This window comes from Colias croceus, chromosome 28 (assembly GCF_905220415.1).
Source record: "Colias croceus chromosome 28, ilColCroc2.1".
In the NCBI taxonomy this organism is placed as follows: domain Eukaryota; kingdom Metazoa; phylum Arthropoda; class Insecta; order Lepidoptera; family Pieridae; genus Colias; species Colias croceus.
In genome coordinates, this window is record NC_059564.1 from 1,752,072 (window position 1) to 1,776,801 (window position 24,730).

At 33.3% G+C, this 24,730-nt stretch overlaps 8 protein-coding genes across 8 annotated transcripts; 5 read left to right on the forward strand and 3 right to left on the reverse strand.

Moving 5' to 3' along the window:
- Window positions 1–96: 96 nt before the first annotated feature.
- Window positions 97–1,809, forward strand: LOC123704193 (probable serine/threonine-protein kinase clkA). Its single transcript, XM_045652505.1, has 2 exons — window positions 97–417; window positions 617–1,809. The coding sequence occupies exons 1-2, from the start codon at window positions 376–378 to the stop codon at window positions 1,748–1,750; spliced, it is 1,176 nt and encodes a 391-aa protein (XP_045508461.1). The 5' UTR covers window positions 97–375; the 3' UTR covers window positions 1,751–1,809.
- Window positions 1,810–4,205: 2,396 nt separating this feature from the next.
- On the reverse strand, window positions 4,206–5,338 carry LOC123704217 (chorion class A protein Ld19-like). Its single transcript, XM_045652533.1, has 2 exons — window positions 5,290–5,338; window positions 4,206–4,725 (listed from the first exon to the last, which is right to left on the reverse strand). Exons 1-2 carry the CDS (start codon window positions 5,332–5,334, stop codon window positions 4,330–4,332), a joined length of 441 nt encoding a protein of 146 aa, XP_045508489.1. The 5' UTR covers window positions 5,335–5,338; the 3' UTR covers window positions 4,206–4,329.
- A 2,787-nt stretch (window positions 5,339–8,125) lies between these two features.
- LOC123704215 (chorion class CA protein ERA.5-like) lies at window positions 8,126–8,963 on the forward strand. Its single transcript, XM_045652531.1, has 2 exons — window positions 8,126–8,179; window positions 8,535–8,963. The coding sequence occupies exons 1-2, from the start codon at window positions 8,129–8,131 to the stop codon at window positions 8,925–8,927; spliced, it is 444 nt and encodes a 147-aa protein (XP_045508487.1). The 5' UTR covers window positions 8,126–8,128; the 3' UTR covers window positions 8,928–8,963.
- A 1,929-nt stretch (window positions 8,964–10,892) lies between these two features.
- On the forward strand, window positions 10,893–11,893 carry LOC123704208 (chorion class B protein PC10-like). The gene is made up of 2 exons (XM_045652524.1): window positions 10,893–10,975; window positions 11,375–11,893. Exons 1-2 carry the CDS (start codon window positions 10,928–10,930, stop codon window positions 11,852–11,854), a joined length of 528 nt encoding a protein of 175 aa, XP_045508480.1. The 5' UTR covers window positions 10,893–10,927; the 3' UTR covers window positions 11,855–11,893.
- A 2,744-nt stretch (window positions 11,894–14,637) lies between these two features.
- On the forward strand, window positions 14,638–15,915 carry LOC123704216 (chorion class CA protein ERA.1-like). The gene is made up of 2 exons (XM_045652532.1): window positions 14,638–14,733; window positions 15,475–15,915. Exons 1-2 carry the CDS (start codon window positions 14,683–14,685, stop codon window positions 15,862–15,864), a joined length of 441 nt encoding a protein of 146 aa, XP_045508488.1. The 5' UTR covers window positions 14,638–14,682; the 3' UTR covers window positions 15,865–15,915.
- Window positions 15,916–16,943: 1,028 nt separating this feature from the next.
- LOC123703936 (chorion class CB protein PC404-like) lies at window positions 16,944–17,850 on the reverse strand. The gene is made up of 2 exons (XM_045652146.1): window positions 17,806–17,850; window positions 16,944–17,516 (listed from the first exon to the last, which is right to left on the reverse strand). Exon 2 carries the CDS (start codon window positions 17,382–17,384, stop codon window positions 16,944–16,946), a length of 441 nt encoding a protein of 146 aa, XP_045508102.1. The 5' UTR covers window positions 17,385–17,516; window positions 17,806–17,850.
- A 1,411-nt stretch (window positions 17,851–19,261) lies between these two features.
- Window positions 19,262–20,166, reverse strand: LOC123704212 (chorion class B protein M3A5-like). The gene is made up of 2 exons (XM_045652527.1): window positions 20,060–20,166; window positions 19,262–19,677 (listed from the first exon to the last, which is right to left on the reverse strand). The coding sequence occupies exons 1-2, from the start codon at window positions 20,108–20,110 to the stop codon at window positions 19,282–19,284; spliced, it is 447 nt and encodes a 148-aa protein (XP_045508483.1). The 5' UTR covers window positions 20,111–20,166; the 3' UTR covers window positions 19,262–19,281.
- Window positions 20,167–20,859: 693 nt separating this feature from the next.
- On the forward strand, window positions 20,860–22,062 carry LOC123704219 (chorion class CA protein ERA.1-like). The gene is made up of 2 exons (XM_045652535.1): window positions 20,860–20,941; window positions 21,630–22,062. Exons 1-2 carry the CDS (start codon window positions 20,897–20,899, stop codon window positions 22,020–22,022), a joined length of 438 nt encoding a protein of 145 aa, XP_045508491.1. The 5' UTR covers window positions 20,860–20,896; the 3' UTR covers window positions 22,023–22,062.
- Window positions 22,063–24,730: the final 2,668 nt, after the last annotated feature.

Genomic DNA, 24,730 nt, shown 5'->3' on the forward strand with positions numbered 1-24,730 from the left:
AAAGATTCATTGCAGTTTATGTAAGTATTTTCTATAGAACAACGTGATTTTTCATAGTGCAACGCATAGCAAAACATGTATCTAATAATAGACAATTGCTTCTTTGTTTCGCAACAGTCTATTTTACAATTAACTGCACGTTTTACGAACCTATATAATCTATTTTCTATTAAAATCAGTAACTATGATTACAAAGAAGAGACTTAAGATTCACGGCAGATGTTACCTAATTTAATCACATATTACCGATATTTTAATTACAAAATATTATGTCACGTTTATAAACATCTTGATAAGAAATCTGATTATCTTTATACGGTATAAAAACAATTTAATTTAAAGAAACTATGCATTCTCGACACATTCTTAAACATAATGATTAATTTACTTTATTGTTTTGGTATCGCATTCATACAGGTGAGTTTCAATACTAAAATATATCTTGATACGTGTTATTTATATTCAAATAAGCATTGGTTTTGAAAATATTTGATAAAATAATTAAATTACGTTTCATAATTACGAAATGGCTCTAAATCTAAGGCTCTAAATATTATTCAATACTGTCAAATTAAAAGATACACAATATTTTTCTCTATACACATTTATGTTTCAGATATCAACAGCACAAGTAATAACATACAATCCTAGGAATGGGATACAATCAACTCCAGTTCAAGGGAATCAAATACAAAATGGCCATAACCATTTAAACCCTTTAGTAACTAATGTGAATGGACTTCATTTAACACGAATGAATGGCAATCAACCAAATAATATCCAAGTGTCGAATATTAACGTTCCTAATGGCAATTATAATCCTCTTCTCAATGCTAACATTGTGAACAAATTCAATTACGCTTCTATGGCAAATGCAGAAGCTAATGCTAAATATGTTACTCAAATGGCTAACACAGATTTGACTAATGCTAAATATGTTAATCAAATGGCTAACGCAGAAGCCAATGCTAAATACGTTAACAATCAAATGGCTAACGCAGAAGTGAATGCTAAATATGTTAATCAAATGGCTAACGCAGAAGCGAATGCTAGATACGTTAACAATCAAATGGCTAACACAGAATTAGCGAACGCCAAATTTAGCAATGCACAGATAGCTAATGAACTTACAAATAATTATGCTAATTCTCACGTAGCAAATTCAGAAGTGGCTAACGCAAGACTAACGAATGCTCAAATTGCTAATGCTGAGTTAATGCAACAAAATTACCGTAATGCTCAATTGGAAAATGCTGAATTGCAGAAAAGGAACTACAATGTAGAAATAGCCAAGCTAAATGCTCAACATGCTGAGGAATTGGCTAACGCTAGACTAAACGCTCAAAATGCTGAGCTATCAAACGCCCGGTTAATACAATCAAATGCCAATTGGTTAAATAAAAACATAGTTACTGTAAATGATAATGCAAGAGTTGAGAATGCTGCAACAAACTTTGCAAATAACCCCATAAGTTTCTGGGCATTAAACAATTTGGCTAGTATTAACGGGAATACAGCAACATTTAACATGGGTAATGGTAACGGTGGGCAGATATTTACTATAACGAGTGGGTCGCCAAATAGTCCAGCTTTTGGTATACAGTTGCTGGCAGAAGCGCTTGAGATTGGAGGTACAGTCGCGGTCAATGGCCAAATGCCAATTTTTGGTACAGTTGCAGTTAATGGAAATCTGCCTACAGATGGTTCAGCCTCTGTTAATTATAATTCTGGTCGATCAGTTAAAGCTTAAGTAATGTAATGTGTGATATTTATTGTAGACGTAAGTAGGAATAAAGAGATAAATTATTAAAGAGATTTTTCATTGCCCCGTCTTGATACCATCTATTTGTTAAATCATGTTACGGAGTATACATTTACATCAAACGAGCGAATGCTCATTCTAACCCTCCTATGTCAAATTATTTTAGTGTAAACAGGCGTAAGAGCATTCTTTCGTTGTTCTCAGTCAGCGCTAACGACAAAAATTAGTTTTAAGTTACTATAACAAATAAATAACAATTATGAAAAGAAAAGGCTCAACTTAAAATATGGCGATAGTTAAAAATTTTTACAATCATTAATATTTGTAATCATAAATAAATCTGTCTCGGCAATTTGATATTAAGAAAGAAAGAATTTCTATTCATAAAATAGCCTACTACAATTATTATTATTTACCAACATAACTTATATTAAATGCATAGCGAGCAAAGCAAAAACTATTTTTATTAAGAGGGGTTGGTCAGCGAAAATTCAACTATTCGCGCCTTACGTGAGGGGTGAGGGGGTCCGCGTTTAGTATGGAATCAACGTGCTCGAAACCAAAAATCGTAAGCTCCATTCACATTTTTACCAAAAATTTAATGAAAATTATTATCAATACGGTTGAAAGGAGCTTTTATATGATATTTTAGAGTAAACTTCAGGATATTTTTTTATCGAGCAAGATTTTTCCAATCGTGTTTTGGACAGTCATCCCATCACACACACGTTCTGTATTACATATTAGAAATTTCAGTGCGAAAAAACTTCAATATTTTCAATTATAGCGATAACAGTCAATTTTGCCGTTTTCACCTTCTAAGGGCCCTTAACTTTTTTGTGTAAGATATTACCTACATTCAAAGAATCTAAGTAAATAGTTCTTTGTATTAGGGATTCAATAATAGGTACTCATTATAAAATTAAAAACAATGCTTTAATTATAGAGATACTTCTTCATAGTTGCAATAAATATTGAATATTGTTATTGTACTTAATAAAAACATATACTCTGTGACTATGATACACACGCGATACGCAATTAATTTTTCATATACGAAAATCCTAGCTATGTTTTGTACAGCTATGTATTTTTTAATGTATAATGCCTTATGAATGCAGTTAGCAAAATAATTAGTAATATCAATGGAAAGTAACTATCATTGCTTAAAACTACTTTTAGTTTGGTAGATTTTTATTTTTGATTTAATATTAATCCCTATTATAATATCCTTGTATTTTTTATGTTTAATTAATTTAAGATAATTATTTCTATATATCTTATTTGTTTTTATGGTGAATAAATGATTATGATTACTAATACAACTAGCTTTCCGTCAGCGGCTTTGCCCGTGCGGCGTAGTCAAAGAAAAACCCGCATATTTCTCGTTCCTGTGTGGGTTTCGAGATAAAAATTATCTTATATCCTCACGTCTCAAGCTATCTCTGTACTAAATTTAAGTTTTAATTTTAATTAAATCCATATAGTATTTTTTAGATCAGCCCGGACATACGTACAGACAAAAATTCTTAAAACTATTATTTTTTATATTATGTACATGGTAACATGTGGAACGAAAATAACAATTTACCTGTTCGGTTTTCATAAGTTTCATATACAAAGAAAAAATACTTCTGCTGAATGGAAGAAGAGGATGGGAAATATAGAACGAACGTATGAGTAATAAGATCGGCTAGATTGGTTTATTTCAGCTACTTTCATAGCATTATGTCCTATGGAATTCTACTGTGGGGCAAGGCTGCAGATATAGAAACTATATTTATCTTACAGAAAAGAGCCATTCGCTCTATATATAATTTACGTGCTCGGGACTCACTAAGAGATCATTTTAAGAATACTGGTATCCTTACTGTACCATCACAGTATATATTTAATAATATTTTGCATGTTCACAAAAACGCCGACTTACACACAAGAGTAGGAGATAGACACGATTATGGCACAAGGAACAGGAATAGAATTGAAATGCCATTTTTCCGATTAGCTAAAGTTAAAAATTCATTTATGGGTCAAGGTATACGCTTATACAATAGAATTCCTCTCAATATTAAAGAGTTTAGTAGTTCTAAATTTAAAACTTATATAAAAAATGTACTAGTTCAGAGAGCGTACTACAGTATTCAGGAATATATGGACGATAAAGACCCATGGAGGGTTGTCGCGTAAAAACCACAGAACAGTTCTTTGGCATATTATGATATATTATGTATAAGTTAGATATAAGTTACATATTATGTAATATTGATATGATTTTAAAAGAGCAACTATGGAGTTTCTTGCCGATTCTTCTCCATAGATACTGCTTTCCGAATCGGTGGTAAATGTTAAAAATACTTATGTAATGACGATTCGAAAGTGCTACTAAATAGTAGTCTAATTGAATAAATAAATGTTTGAGTTTGAGTTTGAGTTTTGATCCATAATTTGCACCATTTTATATTTTTTTCAATTACATTTCTATACCAAGCGAACAATCATAACACCACACATAAATATAAAAAATAATTTAATATCATATTTAAATTAAATTATCCGTTTTAAAACAATCAATAAACAGGGTTGTTGCAATTGCTTGCCAAAGTCACCGTGCCTCCTGCTGGCACGTTGCCTTCAAACGTAACAAAGCCAATCACTGGCACATTGCCAGCAACAGCTGTAGAACCTCCTACTGGCATTTCCCCAGCCACAGCAACATCACCATAACCTATAGGTGACACTCCTGATATTGGAAGACCGGCGAATGACAGGCTGTTCGCGTTAGCGTTTATCGCGTTGGTATTGGCAGCGATAGCGTTGCCAGTGATGCCATTGCCAAGCGCTGCGATGCCACTGGCAGCTATGTTGTTGCCTAATGCCATGTTGTTGGCAAGTAATGCATTGTTGGATAGATTGTTTACGCCTAGGTTGGTGATACTAGCGCCGATTGGTTGGGTGATGCCATTCTGAAAATATAATTGAATTATATGGATGTATGAACAGCATTTAAAGGAGGAACAGGATTGTTAGGAAGGAAGTGAAGATATACAATGGTAATTAGAGCTACCAGTTACTAAGAGAAATTTATTGTTATTTTTCAGTCAATCCGCTAAATTATCAATGTTATGGAAGATGATATTTATTGCAGTTGTACAATTTTATCAAAATATATTATTCATTTATTTGGACGCAAATCTAACAAACAAAACGGAATTTTGCTCTATGTATGTCGATAAAAATGAAACTGGATCGAAAAGAAACATTCTAAAAACGTTTTTTTCTTATAAAGATATTCTATATGTATATTTTAGATTGAAAATTAGCAAATTAAAATATGAATACAATGCTGTTATTGAATATTTTAAAATAACAAAATAAGATTTCGTAATGAAATGGACCTGTTTTCCATATCTCTATGTTTTTTGTAGAGCAATTTATGTTTAACAAGTTATCATATTAAGTTAAGAGAATATCTATATTCTGTATTTATATCTAAAAGCATTGGGATAAGTAATAAAATAATATACTACCTGAATTAAACAAACGAAGATACAGACAAACAGAGCTCGGTACATCTTGTGTTATCAAAAAATACTACAATTAAATCTAGTTTTCAAACAATTTAAATCACTTTTATCATAAAATCTTGTCTTACATAATATAATATGATAAGCTAATAAAAGATAATCATATTCTGTATAAGTATTATGAAATGCTTACGGGAATATGTTTTAAGAATCGATGTAGATATTAATGGAATTAATTGACTTTTAGGTCACATTTCGCATTATTTGTCTATTGTCTATTATTTGTCCTAAGTGTATACCTAGATAAAGTTATGTATAAAATGCATACCAGCTTCGTCATGTCCTCATAAATGAACAGGATTAAGCTAATTTTATAAATAAATAATTTATGTTCTCTTTGTTGTCAGGAGAGAGATCATATGCAAGAAAACTAAAGAAATTAAGATAAAAAAAAGTAAACCTAACGTCGATAAAACCTTCGCGCATTGTCAAAAGCATTTAGATCTAATCCTAGTCTCTATGATGGTACTTGGGATGGTAGAGTAAATATATGAATTAACATACGCTAAGTTCTTGTTTGATTTTTCACGAGTTTAACCCATTGAAGACCGAGCGGCCCAATGAGACCACGACACAATAGATTTTCTATTGTGTCTGTGATTCCGGGGGCTGCGGGATTAAATTACTTACATTTAGAAATTCAAGACTGTGTAACGGATTTTAAGAAATGAATACCATTTTATTTTGACAGATATTTTATTTACAACACACTTTGAACACGCATATCTACACATATTATATGTACATAATACTGATACTAACACATGCGTATCGCATCTTCTCTCGTCATTACAACGTTTCCATTGCCTGCTGAGTATTGAACGTTTCCACGACCACAAGTAGGCAGCGCGCCATCTACTTCAACAGTTCCTACAAACGGCAATATACCAGCTACAGACAATCTTCCTTGTATGTTATTCTCAGAATATACAGAAATGCCTGTAGGCGCAATCGGCGAATATGAAATTACTTCGAAAACTCCGCCGTTAAATGGTTTAATTTCATCTAAGTTGTAAATATATCGTGGTTCGGTTATAACTTCGGTACGAGTAGTAAGTGGGGATGACATTTCAGAAAGACATGCCGGAGTGCAACATCGGCTAGAAATCATCTATAAGAAAAATTAATTGATATACTGAGTTAATTTGATGTAGGTATGTAGTTACTTTAACGGTGCATTTGCATCAAACGAACATAGAGATAGAGTAAGAGCATTTTTTCGTGATCGTTTAGTGTAAACCAAAACTCGTATTCAGTGTTGTTCAGTATTAGAACATTGCATAGAATCTTTTCGATCGTACAAACGAAAGAATGCTCTTCGACTGTTTACACTAAAAGAATTTCACATAGTGGGGCTAGAATGAGCATCCGCTCGTTTGATGTAAATGCACCGTTGAAAGGGTTAATAATATATACTTTTACAAAGTTTTAGGACGCTTGTAAATATATTAAGGAAACTATTTGTAATTAAAAAATGTAGAAAATTGAAACATGAACGTGTAGACTGTAGAGTAGTTCCTATATTTCTTTAAATAAACAATAATATCAGATAATTATGATGATTTGCAAATTAGAAGGATTAAAAACTACCTGAATTGAAATCAAAATCGTAAAACCAAATACGATTTTGGCAGCCATTTTGTTTATTTCTCGTGAACAAAATGATGACCTAAATTAATCATTAATAGAATTTATAGGTACATAAAAACTGAGGATAATATATTTTTGAATACTAAGTAATCAATAATTAGTTTATACGTGCCTTTTAGAAATTGTATGACGTCATTAATTCTATCAGTATGTCCTTCGATATAAAATGTTAATCTATACTAATATTGTAAAGCTGAAGAGTTTGTTTGTTTGAACGCGCTAATCTCAGGAACTACTGATCCGTTTTGAAAAATTCTTTCGGTCTTAGATAGCCCAATTATAGAGGAAGGCTATATCATCACGCTAATACAAACAGGACCGGAGCCACGCTGGTGAAACCGCAGAGCGCAGATAGTTTTATTATACATAGTATGCTATCATTAATATACAAAATTTTATTTTATCTCTATCAAAAAATAATTTGATTGGTTTTGAAAATTTACTTCATGTGGCGATAATGATGAATGTTCGACTTAAAAAATATTAATTTTAAATATATTAACATCTTGTGATAATGTTGTATTACCTACTGTCTAAAAGAACCGATCTCGGTTTTTCAATCAGAAATCATTAAAATTATATTACGATTTATCTAACTGATAATTATAAAAGTAGTAACACAAATGATGAACTTTTGGCGCCGTATTTTCTAGCAGGCTGCTTTGCTTTTTTTTAATTCTTTTGTGACAAGGCAATTACATTTTACAAGGCAAGTCGAGGGGACTACTGAAAACCGGCGCCTCTCCTATAATACGGAGACCTAGTCCACCTAATCACGAATACGAAATTAAGATATTAGTATGTATTTATTGTATTTTAAGATTTAATTTTTTTTCCATGTAAAGTGTTTAGTTATAAGTCAAAAATTTGTAAAGGTATTTGTGATTAAACGTATTTTCTTCTTCTTCTTATTTTTCCAACTTTTTTTCTTGGATTTGATAGTGAATGATTAAAATTAAGAAACAGTTTTATGAGATATAAAACCGATCCATTATCAATATTGCAAGGAAATAAAATAATCACGTATCAAGAGAAATTTCAAAACAAGATTTTGTCATTATAAAATGTCTTCTCATATAAAATAAGATAAACATTTAGTTGATTTTATTGTAGTAAAAACAACATAGTAATCATGTCTGCATTTGCTTTCTTGATATTTTGCGTTCAAGTTTGCTTGATTCAGGTAAGGAACAGATAAAAGTAAGATTTAATGTCATAACAATAAGGCACAAAGTAAATTGATATATTTTATTTGCTGAACGTGCCTTTAGTATTATCGAGAGCAGAATTCTTTCATTATTAATCTTATGTTAAAATTTAAAATATTTGGCTGCTTGTGCCCGATTCAAAATGAAAAAGAATTTAGCATAATATGTTTTGTAACGCATGAAGGAAAATCAAAAGCTCTCCAATCTTTGAGCATTAAACATAATTTTAAATAAACTAAATAAACTCTATGTTTTCTCAAACTTCTTATTAACTAAGATATATCTTGCATAAGTATATATAATATATAATTATTTTATTTATCATTCCAGAATGTATACAGTCAATGCATTGGTGCTGGAACATATGGCCAAAGCTTCACCAATCCAGGCTTAAGCCTTACCAATCCTGCTCTTAATGGCATAAATTTGGCATCTGGTGGCCAATATAATGGTCCAATAGCTGGGCCACTAGCTGGACCAACACCTGGCCCAGTGGTTAACCAAATAGCTAGTCCTTTTGAAGGCATCGCGGGAGCGTACGGCGGCTTTGGCATCGGTGACGTCACGGTGTTGGGAGAAATGCCAGTAGCCGGTACAACTCTAGTCACTGGTCAAGTGCCAATCCTCGGTGCTGTGCGCTTCTCAGGAGACCTGCCAGCTGGTGGCATTGTGACTATATCTGGCAGCTGTGGTTGTGGATCTAATAGTCCTATTGTATATTAGATTAGAATAAGAATATTAAATTATTATTTGCACATATTTGTTATTTATTTTACGTAAATGTTAGTAGGTTATGAAAACAATGACCTAACAAGGTTGCTATAAATTTTGCTTATAGTAAATTTTCTAAACAATGCAGACATCATTTTTGATGACGTAGTTTGATGATTTTAAATAATTATTGATATTTCAGTCAGTTCTACCATTTAAAAAGACAAATATTATGTATGAAATTTAAATTAAACAAAGTTAAATAAATAGGCTATCAGGGACATTATCAGCTAGCGTTTAAACTGGCTCTATGCTTTGTTAAAACAATATCAACTTGTATGCTTAGTTCGCACTATACTGTTAACGCCATATTATATGGTTAAATGATGACGTAAAAAAGCTTTTCGACACTTAATTAAAACAAAGACTATGGCTACTAATTTTCTAACATTGCATAGAATCTTTTGAACGCACTAAGAACAACGAAAGAATGCTCTACGCTTGTTTATACAAAAAATTAACATAGTGGGGTTAGAATGAGCTTCGCTTATTTGATGTAAATGCACCGTTAGAGCATACACGAATCTATGAAGTCCTAATGCGACTATCTGAATTGATATGTCGTAAAGTAATAATAGCTTATCGCAATTCTTGTCAATAACAATTAGACTACAGGCCCATGTTGAAAAAATTATGGGTCATTTGAACCACCAGGTGACCTATCTAGTACGATATAAGAACATAAAATAATAAGATTCAACACTATGCCGTCACTTGTAAGCTGTCCAACTGAGTGCAGATGAGAATTACAGGTAAGATTATTAGCGACGAAACGACGAAAGTACAGGTAGAGATTATTAGCTACTTTTTATCCCGGGAAAATGACGCAATCCCGGAAATCCCTCTGGAACGGGAAGTATGCGGGTTTTTCTTTGACTGCGTGGGCGAAGCCGCGGTCGGAAACCTAGTATTATATAGATCCGATTATGTGTGTGCTATTTCTACGTATAGTTTACGAATTGTTAAATAACTTTCTAGCCATTACATTTATGGTGAAGACTTTTGATTAACAAAATCAAAAGCTCGACTCATATCAAAGAAGATTGATGTACTTAACATTTTCGCGCTTGTCCATGTGCTCAATCATTGTTTTACTAAAGGAAATGTAGGTAATGACGTCGATTTGTTCTTTTCAAACCCGCACTGCTCCTTTTTAATTATAACTTTTCTAAAAATTAGTAATATTTCCTATAGATAGCTTTTTCAAATTCCTTTGCTGGAATCGGGATCAGGGTTATATTATGTACGCCAGTAATTGTTAAGTATCTGTTTAGGCAGTCTAGAAAAGTGGCCTGCCGCCTGCTCAAAGATTGAATTTTCAACTAGACCGATAGCAAGTGAATTTTCTAAAATAATAGAATGCAGTTTTAACTATTTATTTTTAAAAATAAAGGAATGTTCCCTTTCAGATAAATTTGCTATCTACAGACTATAGAATTTTAAGTACTGCAGGCTTATAGAAAATTTCCATCTGTATATCTGGGGGCACGGTAGTGCCCCCGCCAAGACGAGCCAAGCGAAAGCGAAGCGCACGGGCACCACCTACCTTTTCTCGAAGCACTTCGACGTTTTTTTGAACCCTCATAACTTGGTTTATCCATTTTAGTTGCATATTTTAATGCTCGATCGGCATGTATTGCATAGGAAATTTCTAATCTTGATTTGCAATGACAACTATAAGTATGAATTGCGAATAAATAGATGATTAACATTTGCCCTTCATTTGCCTATCCTAGCATATGTTAACAATTTGAACATTAAGAATTGTACAAAGACGGTATATTTTCACAATGTAGTTAAGTAATAATAATTATTTAATATTACATTTTCTAAGAATGCATGTAACATTATGACATATATTGCATGACAATTAACAAATTGTATGCAGTGCAGGAATATAAAATAGGTCATACATTTCTAAATTACATTGTCAAGTGTATTTTAGAACCAACATGTCTTTCAAAATTGTTTTCTTGTGCGCTCAAGCGTTCTTGTTACAGGTAATTGTTTTATAATCATCTGACTAATCGATTAAATCGATTAAATACTTATTGCACTCAAAACTTAATGCAATATTTTATTGCATTAAGAATTAACTTCAATAAGAAAATAAAGTAGAGATAAACTTTATAAAACATAACTATAATTCGATAGTCAAAGTTATGATTTTTACTTTGCACTCTACCTAATTGCATTCATCACAAAAACAACCTAGAGTGCTTATGTTCATAATTTATTTCACTATATTTGCTTACAAATACGTAGCGTCATGATACATTGAGAACAATCTAAAGCGACCGCATTGTAATATTATCATATCAACGATATAATGATACACCATCACATTATATATTCATCATACAAACAACACAAATTATTTATTTTTTCCTTATTTACAGAGCATCGCCGCTCAGTGCTTGAACAACTACCCTGAGAGCCTCGCATATACGTCCTACGCGCCATGCTCACAATATGGCCCTGGCCCATACGGGCAATACGCTGCCCCAGCGAGTGCATACGCTCCCAACGGTGCCTACAACCCCGCCATGCTATCCGCATCAAACGGAGGCGGTCTAGCCGTTGCCAGTTCGTCTCCAATCGCTCCCGTGGGTGTATCTATGACATCTGAAAACGCATACGAAGGACCGTTAGCCGTGTCTGGGCAAATTCCGTTCTTAGGGGCAGTGGGTGTCGAGGGACCTCTGCCTACAGCGGGAGCCGGTGCTATACAATACAGTTGTGGTAATGGCAATGTAGCTATGTTGGCTGAAGACCTGGGTTATGGATATGGGGCAGTTGCCCAGGGATATGCGCCTGGGTCTTATGGGCAAATGGCATATGCTCAATACAATGCGCCGTATGGTGCATGCTATAATTAGATTTAGTTCTAATTTAGAATAAATAAATGATAGAATATATTTGATGTTGTTTTAATTCCTATGAGTGTTATAAAAATGAATGACTTTGCGCAATAAGTCATTTTAAGGAGAGTGACTATGAAAACTAAAATGCACTAATTTTGGTACGAAAATTAAAATCACTAGGGAATGAAAAGGGATGTGAAAAGGTGTTAATTTCAAGCAAAATAAAATAAAACATTTTAGTATTAAACTACCTACGGTACCTACGTCGAATATTAGGCGAAAAGCTAATTATTTTCTACAAAAAATTCCATAAATTATTTTCATTCAAAAGTTCAACATATTATAAACGACATTACATAAATGAATTCATGATACAAATCGAAAGATATCAGTACATTTAGATCGAACAAACAGCTAGAGCAAGAGCATTATTTCGTAATCTTTTAGTGTAAACGTAAACTCGTATTCAGTGTTGTTCAGTATTAGAACATTGTATAGAATCTTTTCGAACGTACTAAGAATAACAAAAGAATGCTCTACGCATGGTTGTTGTAAATGCATCGTTATAAGAATTATTGAAACATTTTTACATATTTTGTTGTAAGTTTTATAAGCCCTATTGTTTTTAATAATTCGTAAATACAAATACAGAGGAGCTAGGTTCTATATTAATTGCTTCTTCTACTATCTTGCCTTTAGCTCTATACTAATTTAATATTCAGATTCATCATTCCCATAAAAACATGGTAATTGCTAAAATAAATAAACAGAAAAAAACAATAAAAATTTCACCATCTTTCTATTAATATAATAGCATTAAAGACAAGTGTTTTGATACAGATTTATTTATTAATTCTATGTATAATTTTTAAAATCACTCTTTTCATCCTACTAATATTATAAATGCGAAAGTTTGTGAGGATGTGTATGTGTCTGTTTGTTACTCTTTCACGCAAATACTACTGAACCGATTACAATGAAATAATTAGCACACATATAGAGGGCAACTTGGATAAACACATAGACTAGGTTTTATCCCGGAAATACCACGGGAACGGGAGATATGCGTGATGTTTTTCTTTGAAAACGCGGGCGAAGCCGCGGGCGGAAAGCTAGTATGTGATAATTCTTAGTTACGTCCTACTAATATTATTTTGTCTATATGTTTATGATTCTGTTTATTTGGAATTGCTGACCTGATTATTATTTTATTTATATTCAAATGATAGAGATCATTGTAGAGCAAAATATTCTTACGTATCAGATAGGTACCTACGAGTAATAATAATTGTCGTCAGCAGCAACTTTTATCCCAGATCCGTTAATTACGGCATATTTTAGTATCAAACATACAAAAATATTTTTAAAATACGATTTTAAAAATATTTTTTAAATTTAGTACCTACGATCGAAATTTCTAGAAACTATTGTCATTGTTCAAAAATGCCTCAATCGTAAGCATCGTAAGCAATAATTTCTATGTGCTGTTACTAAAATATAAAAATATTACAATTAACTGTTGAAAATATGCACGTGTCATTTGTGTACGATAAAAAATATCAGAATTCAATTGTTATTTTAAAGAATTTTATTAAACTAAAGAAACTTTATCGAGTTGAAATTTATTGTCGATTTCAATTTAGTATCTACATTTATGGGTTCTTGCAAAAAACACCATCTGTACATGAACAAAGGAAGGAACTATCTTATTAATTTGCGATTCATATTAAAATTTTGAATGAATGTTTTCAAGAGAGAGAAATATGTTGGTATTTTTTCCATTAACAACTTTTTGATTTTCATAATAAGTTAAGACGTATTCCATTAATTCATTCTGGAAGCATCATTAGTATAAAACAAAGTCGCTTTCTCTGTCCCTATGTCCCTTTGTATGCTTAAATCTTTAAAACTACGCAACGTCAAATGTCTAACTTCATAGACAAATGCATTTAAAAACTACTCGTCTTAGTTCATGCTCTACATTTTTCTCTATTATAATCAAACTAGCTTTCCACCCGCGGCTTCGCCCTCTTTGTCTAAAACCTAATAAATTATATACTAAAACCTTCCTCTTGGATCACTCTATCTATTAAAATAAACCGCATCAAAATCGATGCGGTTTATTTTAATAGATAGAGTGATTCAAGAGGAAGGTTTTAGTATAAACTTAATTTTTAAAGTTTTAGACAAAGCGTGTAGAATGCTAGTAATATGTATAATATTGTTTACTAGCCAAGACTCTGGTACAATATGATGGCATGAATGATAAAGCGGGAGGAATAAATAGATAGAAGTAAAAATTTGAGGTTGTGTATTATATTTAAATTTCAAATCAAAGAATGCAAGATTATTATTTATTTATTTTATTTAAAACTCTTTATTGTGCTGCCAAAATACAAACAATACAAACAAAACTTATCCTAAAAGAATAAAACAGCACAGAAGGCGGCCTTATCACTTAAGAGTGATCTCTTCCAGGCAACCAACTGATAGAATGATATTATAAACTAGAAAAAGAGGTAGGTTAGGTTAGGTTTAGGTACTATAGGTTATTAGTTTTTTTTGCAATCAATTGAATGTAATGCTGTGACGTCATACTTACATTAATAAAGTTTCGAGATTATCTTTAAAAAGTTTTTAAAAACAAAATACCAAATACGAAATAACGTTAATAAGTTTTCGTCGATAATAATTACGCATTTTTATATAGAATACCATTTAATTACAATAAATATGGCACGTAAAATAACGCAATACTATGTACAAATATAGGTCAATAAGTATATAAGGTGAATATAGTTTTGGATGTATTATTCTGAAACGAGCTTCAGGTCAAATCAAATATGTCTTCCTTTGCTATTTTCGTGCTCTGCTTGCAAGCTTGCTTGCTCCAGGTAAACACATTTAATTACTAAAATAGACTTTAATTTTATGAATTAACTTTGATCTATACAAAACTCGGAGATTTAAAGGAAAAGCAGTTTATGTCAGTTAGACGCTTATGCTTGTGAAAGAATTTTCAAAATCGGTAAATTTTAGTTTTAGTTTATTTGGACAAACAGACATAATATATCGAAAATTTTATTTCGTTGCATTCGTTTGAGAAAGTTGTTAGTTATTAATAATAATTTTAGCACTATTAGTAGTAACATTTATTATTAAAAAAATATCGATGAAGATAACAACATTGCATCGAAAGTGATTCATAAAATATTGTGACGAAAATTGTTCATTGGAATTTTGTAATTTAGATATCTTCGCAAAGACAGACTATCTCAAGTCTTGCATTATTATAGGTAATTTTAATAGGGCATATAAGTTGATAGTGGAAACATTGTGAAAATTTGATTAAGTAACCTATTAACATTATTATTTGATTATTAATTATATTTGACCTTTACGCCCTAGATTAGAGTTAGTGTTTAAAACGTGATATTTGTTACATTGTTCTGCGATCCTTACCTTTAGCAATTTTATGAAATAAACGACATAATTTAAATGAGTATAATATAATTGAATTTTAAATAGTGTTTGTGAATTGATTCTTTATTCTATTTATTGTAAACGAACACGAACTATTAAACATATAAAATAACGTTTCAATCTTATTTATTAAAGTATTATTGTCTTTCCAGAATGCTTTAGCAAGCTGTGGCTGCTCTGGAGCCGGTCTCGGCTACGGTATCGGCCCTGGCCCCTACCTCCCCGCCAGCCCCTGTTCCGGCGCTCTCTTGGAAGGCCCATACGGACCCTACGCTGGTCCCTTCGCTGGCCCCTACGGTCCCCTCGCCGGTCCCCTCGCTGGCCCCTTCGCTGGTCCCTTCGGAGAGCTCGCTGGAGCGTACGGTGGTGAAGGCATTGGTGACGTCAGCGTGTTCGGAGAAATGCCAGTAGCTGGTACCACTCTGGTCAACGGTCAAGTGCCAATCCTCGGTGCTGTGCGCTTCGCGGGAGACCTTCCAGCTGGTGGTGTCGTCACCATCGCTGGTAGCTGCGGCTGTGGATGCAGAGGACCCTACTACTAAATTGGACACGTCTATAGCATTGAGCAATGAAAAATACAAGCTTTGACTTGATAAATGTATTTTATTACCACCTAAAATATACCACCAGACTTCGTCTGATACGTAACATGCTAATATATTAAAGACTAAGAGATAGCGCGCAAGAGCAACTTTTGTCTCCGCAACTATTTTGTCTCTCGTATCAACTCCATGGGCTAGTAAGAAAGTGCGCGCACGTAGCGCTGCAACTTCCTATAGAGTTGATGGGAGAGACAAAATAGTTGCGGAGACAAAAGTTGCTCTTGCGCGCTAGCTCTAGATGAATGGCTCTACATTCAATTATTGCATGTATTTGAAGTTTAGTGTCCATATTTTTTTAATGTTACCTATACGAAAAACTAAAAAAAACTTAACCTCTTGATACGAGTGAGATGGTCATTGGTCAAATAAAATATTCCTCATTTCCACCTAAATTGACAATCCCAAATAAATTTATGAACGTCAAATTTTATTATAAGTAAGTACCTTGGTAAGTATCTACATATTTTGAATTGGTTTTGACAAGTACATATAAAATATTAATTATTTTAACTCTAAAGCGACTGTAGCAACTATGCGTTTTCGATAATCCTCTTTTTACTACATTTTCATTCGAATAATAAAAATGTGAATCTTAGAGCTAGCGCGCAAGAGCAACGTTTGTTTCCGCAACTATTTTGTCTCTCCCATCAACTATAATATGGGCTAGAAAGTGCGCGCACGTAGCGAGTAGCGACGCAACTTCCTATAGAGTTGATACGAGAGACAAAATAGTTGCGGAGACAAAAGTTGCTCTTGCGCGCTAGCTTTTACGTTTAAAGAATATGACGTCAAGATAACAATATTTCCTTCACAAATATTCTGAATGCTCTATTTTGCTAACATAAGCGGACAGGCGTTTTATTTTTACTTTCACTTGAAATGACTCGTAGAATTATTCGTAGATATTTATCATGTAGTTGTATAGATGGGATATAGGTCAGAATGTTTATCTTAGGTCACACTTAAATAAAACAACAGTTTAGTATAAAAATAATAATTTATTAAAACATAAAATACAATTAATAACCTCCCAAGCCGTTAAAACCTCTACCTGGCACATTCATGCCATTGAAACCAGCATTGCCATTATTTGGAATGCCAGTGTTGGGAATGCCATTCAAATTTTCGCCAACCATGCCAACATTGCCATTGCCACATGAATACGACACTGCACCTTGTCCAGTGGCAGATAGAGGTCCTTCCACGGATACAACTCCCAAAAATGGCATTTGTCCAGTCACAGCCAGTGGTCCTTCTACTAATAAATTCTCTGACAGCACGGACACACCACTTGGTGCAATGGGCGAAGAGCTAGTCACCATTAAACCACCACCATTGAAACCTTCTGGACCATAAGATGCCATGTTAGCAAAAGCAGGGTTCATAGACATGCCATTGGCTAGAGTATTGCCATACGCTAGATTGTTGTATGCCGCTGCTTCTGCGTTTGCCAGTGCCATTCCGTTGGCAAAGTTAGCGTTGCCATAGCCAGTGTTTGCGTATGCGTTGCCATAGCCAGTGTTTGCGTATGCGTTGCCAGGATAATTCGGGTTGCCAAGTCCCGGATTGTTTATGTATTGGGCCTGTGTTATCTGTAATGTTTTATATAGAAAACAAACTCTTAAATAATTAGATTGCAAATTTTTGAATAAGAAAAAAAATGTTATTATTTTAATAAACATAACTTAAGATTCTTCATTAACTGTTCGTTTGTTTAACTTTTTAAGTTTCAATTAAATTAAAATGACGCAATTTTAAAATTGTTTTTTCATAACATTTCAATAAAAGAATTTAATTAATTTTAATCCAATTAAGAAATGAGACATTGATAGGTAAAATTTCCTCGATAACTAGAAGATATGAATATTTCTAAAAATATACCTGTATGAAAGCACAGCTAAGAGACAAAACAATTATTTTGGAAAACATCTTATATAAAACAAACACTACTGGTATCAATTCATCAGATTTACCATTATATACAGAAATATCACGTGTTTAGTAAGTTTAATCGAAAGAAATTTCATCATTTGTTATCTTAATGTTACATGCGTATAAGATTTTGATTTCGGTTTACTATCAAGTATACTAAGAAAAATGAGAATGTATAGAAGATTGATAATCTTATGCATTGTTCAATAAATTGTTAATTTTAATATTAATTTATTTAACTTCAAGCATAGATGATAAAACTAACAATAAAATTTATATTAAGAACTGAATAATGTATGATTGAACTTGATGTTGTACCTCGGAAAAGCATATTTTCCTTAACATTTAATCACTACATAATTATATCTAAGTATATAATTAAAAATGAATCCCAAAATGTGTTGGTAAGGGCATAACTTGAGAACGGCTTAACCGATTTCGTTAATTCTTTTTTTTTATAATATTCCTTGAAGTTCGAGGGTGGTTCTTATGTAGAGAAAACGTGAATATGTACCACGGGCGAATAAAACAAAGTCACTTTCTCTGTCCCTATGTCTCTATGTATGCTTAAATCTCAAAAACTACGCAACGGATTTTGATGCGGTTTTTTTAATAGATAGAGGGATTCAACAGGAAGGTTTGGTCAAAGCGGGCGAAGCCGCGGGCGGAAAGCTAGTGTATAATTTTTATTTGTTGAGTTAACGGGAAACGATAGAAATTTAGATGTAAGTAGGTTATATTTAACACAATTTTCTTATCACATGTATTTTTGTATGTAACCAACATCTTTAGACTCGATTTTGACCCACTTAAAATGGACACATTTAATTCAAGGTACACATTGTCCAAGATCCCAGAGCCGTAAGACAAAACTTATTTGCTCTCGCGCTTATACTCATGGTTGAGTAATTTTTGTTGGGTTGGGGATGTTTGGTCCTGGCAATTTGTCTGTCTGATTAAATATAACATTGTAATAGTTATCTTAATAACATAATATAAAAAATCAGACATTTAAAAATAAATTAAGTTCATTTATTAAAGCTTTAAAGCGTTTGATAAAAGTTTTGGCTCAGGTGTCGCAGGTGTCACTGGTAGAGCTCCACAAACATTAAAAAGTACACTAGAGACTACTGTGAACCGAAACTTATATGCTTTAGAAAATAAGTTGTGTCTTACGGCTCTGGGATCTTATTACAAGGATCTTTGACAATAGAATTTAAATTTTTATGCTTTTATTTGTCATCAAAGATTAAGTCAAAGATCTTGTATGATAAAAATGTTAAGCGTAGCGATATTTAAAATCTTTTGTTTTTTATTATAAGCCATTCGTCATATTCTTATTTGTATTATTTTGAACAGTATAACTACAGTCTAGCAGTAAAAAAGGATAAATAAAACAAAAAAATAACTAAAAATTATCTATATTTAAGCGCACCCCTTATACACTGGTCCATACCCGTACCCTGTACCGTACCCCAGGCCATAACCCGCGCCATAACCCACTCTGTTCCCGTTCAAATTCTCACTAAGTATAGCTACGTTTCCATTGCCGCACCCGTATGAAATGCCTCCTGCACCTGCTGTAGGTAACGCGCCATCGACCTCTACAGCACCGAGGAAAGGAATTTCTCCGCCAACATTCACGGGACCTTCGTAAGCGTTATCTGATTTCATGGTAACGCCGGTTGGCGAGATAGGCGATGAGCTTGTGATCGTGAAGCTTCCTCCGTTGGACGCGGCGAGTGAAGCCGGGTTGAAAGCTAGAGATCTTGTACATGGCTCTTCGTAGACTTTTGGTTCGCAGACGTAAGCTGTTATGCACTGTAAAGAATAATATAAAGATTAATGTTATGAAAATTTGAGGTTTTTTGATGGTATTTTGAATAAAATATCAGAAGGAAAAACAATTAATCAAATTATAGATGTATTTAGAAATAATACCGATTCTACATTTTTAAATCAAGTTATTTTCAATAAAACTAAGAAAATGTTACCCATTCGCTATGCAATGGATTAGTTATTGCAATAACCTGTCTTGTTCTTATGATTGACGTTTCATGTGACCAAGAGCAGGACACAGCTATGGAAGAAAATGGTAGAAATTTATCCATTGTTTAACTTTTTTTTAAGGCCGCTAGTATTTCATTTAGATGGAGTTGTTTGGAGTCTACTACTAAACTTAATATTAATGATTTTAAATTACCTGGATGAATAAGGCTTGCGCGCAGAAAATGAAAACTGTTTTGGACACCATTTTTTTTGTATTTTCTTGATATTTCTTTTAAAGTTTGTTAGCAAGTGGATGAGTAATACATTATATAGTATTTATATAATTAGCACGGTTAATGTGAAAGCCTTTCGTAAATATGATGTAACTATGGAACAATCGTGGTTAATACTGTGTTACTATGTCTCTATTTTGTAATAACAATTTCTTTAAAAACACGTGGATCTATTGCAAATATATTGTACAAAACTAGCTAGAAATCGCGGATTTTCTCGCGTGTATGTCATCATGGTAGCGCGCGAAATCCATTCCACGTAAAAATTTACATCCCCTTTTTGAAATCCATAATAATATTATAAATGCGAAAGTAACTCTGTCTGTCTGTCTGTTACTCAATCACGCCTTAACTACTGAACCAATTTGCATTAAATTTGGTATAGAGATATTTTGATACCCGAGAAAGGACATAGGGATAGGTTTTATCCCGGAAATCCCACGGGAACGGGAACTATACGGGTTTTTCTTTCTTCTACGCGGGCGATGTCGCGGGGAAAAAGTTAATGCCTTATATTGTAGTTTCGTTCAACTCTGGGGTGTTATAATACTATTTATTTTAAAGTGTGTATGTTTAACCTTGTAGTATATAGTTTCTTTTGAACTTTAATCACTCAGGAATTCCACAAAGTATAACCTAATTACATGCGTTATCTATGACGACGCGCTACAAATACAGTTTCGTAAGACGAAACCCAATGTACTATAAAAGTGAAGTATTTACAAGAATTCCATATAATTTATTTACAAACACCAAACATGTCTTCACTCGCCTTTGTGTTAGCCAGCTTCTGCCTGGTCCAGGTAAATATTTATTCTCAACATTTTAAACTTTTTAAGAAAAAGTGTGATGTATAAGAGGAAAGTGTACAGTGAGAAAATATAGGCTCATAAAGATATGGATCCTTCTGATATATTCGTAAAGTATACAAACATACTTATATCAACTTTAACGACGAAGTTTAGAAACTTAACTGCCATATAAATGTCCTATATCTTTAGATAATAGATAAGAAGGCTATAGGCTTATTTATTTATCATTAGAATTAATATTAAATTAATTTACTCTTCTTTTTGCATCATTTACTGATGTAAAACTTATTCCATTTGAGATGTTAAATCCACAGAACATCAGTCTTAAATATTTTGCATTAGAGAGTGCTCTACGATAGATTTTTCTTTACCTTAATTTATACATCCATACTAATATTATAAATGCGAAAGTAACTCTGTCTGTCTGTTACTCAATCACGCCTTAACTACTGAACCAATTTGCATGAAATTTTGTATACAGATATTTTGATACCCGATATAGGACATAGGCTTCTTTTTACTCCGGGACATAGGATCGGTTTTATCCCGGAAATCCCACGGGAACGGGAACTATGCGGGTTTTACTTTGACTACGCGGGTGATGCCGCGGGTAGAAAGCTAGTTTACTATAAATTCATTTTAATTGTTAACTAAGTATTAGATATTGTTTTGTTTTCAGAGCGCACTCTGCCAGCCATGCGCATCTGGTTACGGCGCTGAAATCATCGTCCCATCTGGTCCCTGCAGATCACCATACGGCGGTCCCTTCGCTGGTCCCTACGGAGGACTCTTGGAAGGCCCATACGGACCCTACGCTGGTCCTTTCGCTGGCCCCTACGGTCCCCTCGCTGGCCCCTTCGCCGGTCCCTTCGGAGAGCTCGCTGGAGCGTACGGCGGTGAAGGCATCGGTGACGTCAGCGTGTTCGGAGAGATGCCAGTAGCTGGTACCACTCTGGTCAACGGTCAAGTGCCAATCCTCGGTGCTGTGCGCTTCGCGGGAGACCTGCCTGCTGGTGGTGTCGTCACCATCGCTGGTAGCTGCGGCTGTGGATGCAAAGGACCTTACTACTGAACTGTGATCGATGTTTGATGAATATATATTTTGAATGGAGTTCTTGTCTTTTAATGCACATCACTTTATATGAGAGTAGAAGTTTTCGAGCTTCTTAAACTCTTACCGCTTTGGGTTTCGTGCTACCTATTCAATTACATGTAATTACTAGGCCATTTATCTTATCCATACTAATATTAGAAATGCGAAAGTAACTCTGTCTGTCTGTCTGTTACTCAATCACTCCTTAATTACTAAACCAATTTGCATGAAATTTGATATAGAGATATTTTGATACCCGAGAAAGGACATAGGATAGGTTTTATCCCGGAAATCCCACGGGAACGGGAACTATACGGGTTTTTCTTTGACTGCGCGGGCGAAGCCGCGGGCGGAAACCTAGTATAATATAAATACATTTGTAAGTATAGACGTAGTTATAGAAACTTTTTCTTAATTAAATAATAAATAAATTCTTTATTTGACAACAAAAAATATACATTCATGCAATTATGGAATAACTAACATATAAGTAAAACAAAAACCGTAGGTGCGATATTTGAACAAAAGTTACCTACTATTGTTTCTCAATCTTGTCGATTTCTGCATGTTTACGCATCTGAAAACGTACAGTGCATTAACATCAAACGAACATAGAGCTAGAGAAAGAGCATTATTTCATAATCTTTTAATTTAAACATACTAAACTTCGTATTTAGTGTCGTTCAGTATTAGAACATTGCATAGAATCTTTTTGAATACACTGAACAACGAAAGAATGCTCTAATCCTGTTCACACTAAAATAATTTGACATAGAGATTAAATTATTTTAGTTTCATTCTCTCGTTCGCATTCGCTCGTTTGATGTAAGTGCACCGTGAGATTACGAATTCAGAGTGCATGTTAAATTGTAGGTAATATATAATAGGACATACATACATTTCTACACACATAACATAACAGAGTTATGATTTTGAATTGTCTCAGTTACCGCAGAATTAATCTTGCAACTGTTTTCGTTTGATTCTTAATAAAACGTAATATTAATAATTATAAAATAAATACTCGTAAGGCTTTTCTATGTTTGTTACTCCTTCACGGAAAAAAATGCAGTACCGATTTCTATGAAATTCGGCACATAGGATAGTTTTTATCCCGAAAATCCTACTGGAACGGGGACTATGCGGTTAAGTTATGACTACGCAGGCGAAGCTGCGGGCGAAAAAATAGTTTTATGATATAGTTTTAAATATATTGTTAGAATTAATTAGTTTCATGTACTAATTACTTAAGTTCCTACGTCTTTTATACTGTTAATAAAACATTTACATTCTTGTGACAACGAAAATCCACTGTTGGTATACTAAGCTCAAAGGAGGTTATAGTTTTGCATACGCTGAGTACGTAAAAAATACTTATAAAATTCCAGACGCATTTTTTTCAAATATGTAGATGAATTCTTAAAACTCTATGTGTACACCCATAACAAGCAACCCGCCCAACTTTGCCACCAACACGTGAGCTATCGTTTAAGATTATGTTTTCATAAACAAAATGCTCATATTAGAGAAGCGGTATATTATGCCGGCTGCGCGAAGCTAGAGAAGAAAACATGGATTTTCAGGAAAAATTTAGCAAAAATTTTTTGATTAGATTTGATTTTAGTCAAATAGTGGGACACCCTATAAGGTAACGGCACCAGTGGTGGACAAGCATCCAGTAATGGACAAAATAAATTTTAAATTTAAATAATAAGACCAAAATTAACGTTATGTAATTTGGCAATACTTAGAATAAAAGTTTGGTTCATAAGCTATCAAAATACGAAACTTTATCTTATTCGGCCAAAATGTTTGAAGATGGCATAACTTTATGTTTAGTTGCTACGACTCGTTTCTCAGAAATCCGTTTTTACTAAGGAAATCCTTAAGGAAGTGAGGACACAATTTTGTTTATAAGAATTTTTGTATAAATCTTAGCAAAATTTGATATTACTTTTATTTATAGTAGTTAAGTGTACAAAATATTACATGATTTTGTATCAAGATAGGTTATGTTGTTTTAATAAAATTCTTCACTGTCCATAACTGGATTTAATTCTATGGATATATCCATTTATGGACATATGTCGAAAATAAACTTTTTTTAAAGATATTAATTACATGCGCTTTTCTGTATTTTCTTTTCTCTCTGATTAATAATATACCTATGACGACCATTTCAAACATAGGGTTCCATTATTGTACAACAATTGTCCATGACTGGATTTGCTTTGGTTCCAATAATGGACATTGATATTTTTTGTTAAAATTACACTCCGCGGCTAATTAGTAATGCAATATTGCAATCAATTCCCTTAATAATGGGGATAAAGTAACAAAAGCCGCTGAAGGATGTGAAGCGCCAAGAATAATTTTGCACAATAAACTATCAGTTAAAAGTCCTCAGGTCTGCTCAATGGGGGCAACAACATAATATCTAGATCTAAACATGAAGAATAATATGTAGCGACACCTCGCTCTGAATCCCGCAAGCGAAATGTTTTCGCTACAGAGCATATATGCAACTTTCTAACATCATTCATAGGGGTCTTAACGTCCGGCCAGTCGAGTAGACTGGTCAAGAATCCTCCCATTTTCGATGGAGGAATTCCACCTTCCTTCCTCCACAAATATATTTTAGAACAATGGGTCAATAAGTGCTGTGCGACTCGTTCTCGGCTTCATTC

Coding starts and splice junctions, on each gene's coding strand:
- LOC123704193 (XM_045652505.1), top strand. CDS start 376: ATGATTAATTTACTTTATTGTTTTGGTATCGCATTCATACAG. Junction 418..616: donor TTGGTATCGCATTCATACAG/GTGAGTTTCAAT, acceptor TTTATGTTTCAG/ATATCAACAGCACAAGTAAT.
- LOC123704217 (XM_045652533.1), bottom strand. CDS start 5,334: ATGTACCGAGCTCTGTTTGTCTGTATCTTCGTTTGTTTAATTCAG. Junction 4,726..5,289: donor TCTTCGTTTGTTTAATTCAG/GTAGTATATTAT, acceptor TTATATTTTCAG/AATGGCATCACCCAACCAAT.
- LOC123704215 (XM_045652531.1), top strand. CDS start 8,129: ATGTCTGCATTTGCTTTCTTGATATTTTGCGTTCAAGTTTGCTTGATT. Junction 8,180..8,534: donor TTCAAGTTTGCTTGATTCAG/GTAAGGAACAGA, acceptor TTATCATTCCAG/AATGTATACAGTCAATGCAT.
- LOC123704208 (XM_045652524.1), top strand. CDS start 10,928: ATGTCTTTCAAAATTGTTTTCTTGTGCGCTCAAGCGTTCTTGTTACAG. Junction 10,976..11,374: donor CTCAAGCGTTCTTGTTACAG/GTAATTGTTTTA, acceptor CCTTATTTACAG/AGCATCGCCGCTCAGTGCTT.
- LOC123704216 (XM_045652532.1), top strand. CDS start 14,683: ATGTCTTCCTTTGCTATTTTCGTGCTCTGCTTGCAAGCTTGCTTGCTC. Junction 14,734..15,474: donor TGCAAGCTTGCTTGCTCCAG/GTAAACACATTT, acceptor TTGTCTTTCCAG/AATGCTTTAGCAAGCTGTGG.
- LOC123703936 (XM_045652146.1), bottom strand. CDS start 17,384: ATGGCACTGGCAAACGCAGAAGCAGCGGCATACAACAATCTAGCGTAT.
- LOC123704212 (XM_045652527.1), bottom strand. CDS start 20,110: ATGGTGTCCAAAACAGTTTTCATTTTCTGCGCGCAAGCCTTATTCATC. Junction 19,678..20,059: donor CGCAAGCCTTATTCATCCAG/GTAATTTAAAAT, acceptor TATTCTTTACAG/TGCATAACAGCTTACGTCTG.
- LOC123704219 (XM_045652535.1), top strand. CDS start 20,897: ATGTCTTCACTCGCCTTTGTGTTAGCCAGCTTCTGCCTGGTCCAG. Junction 20,942..21,629: donor CCAGCTTCTGCCTGGTCCAG/GTAAATATTTAT, acceptor TTTTGTTTTCAG/AGCGCACTCTGCCAGCCATG.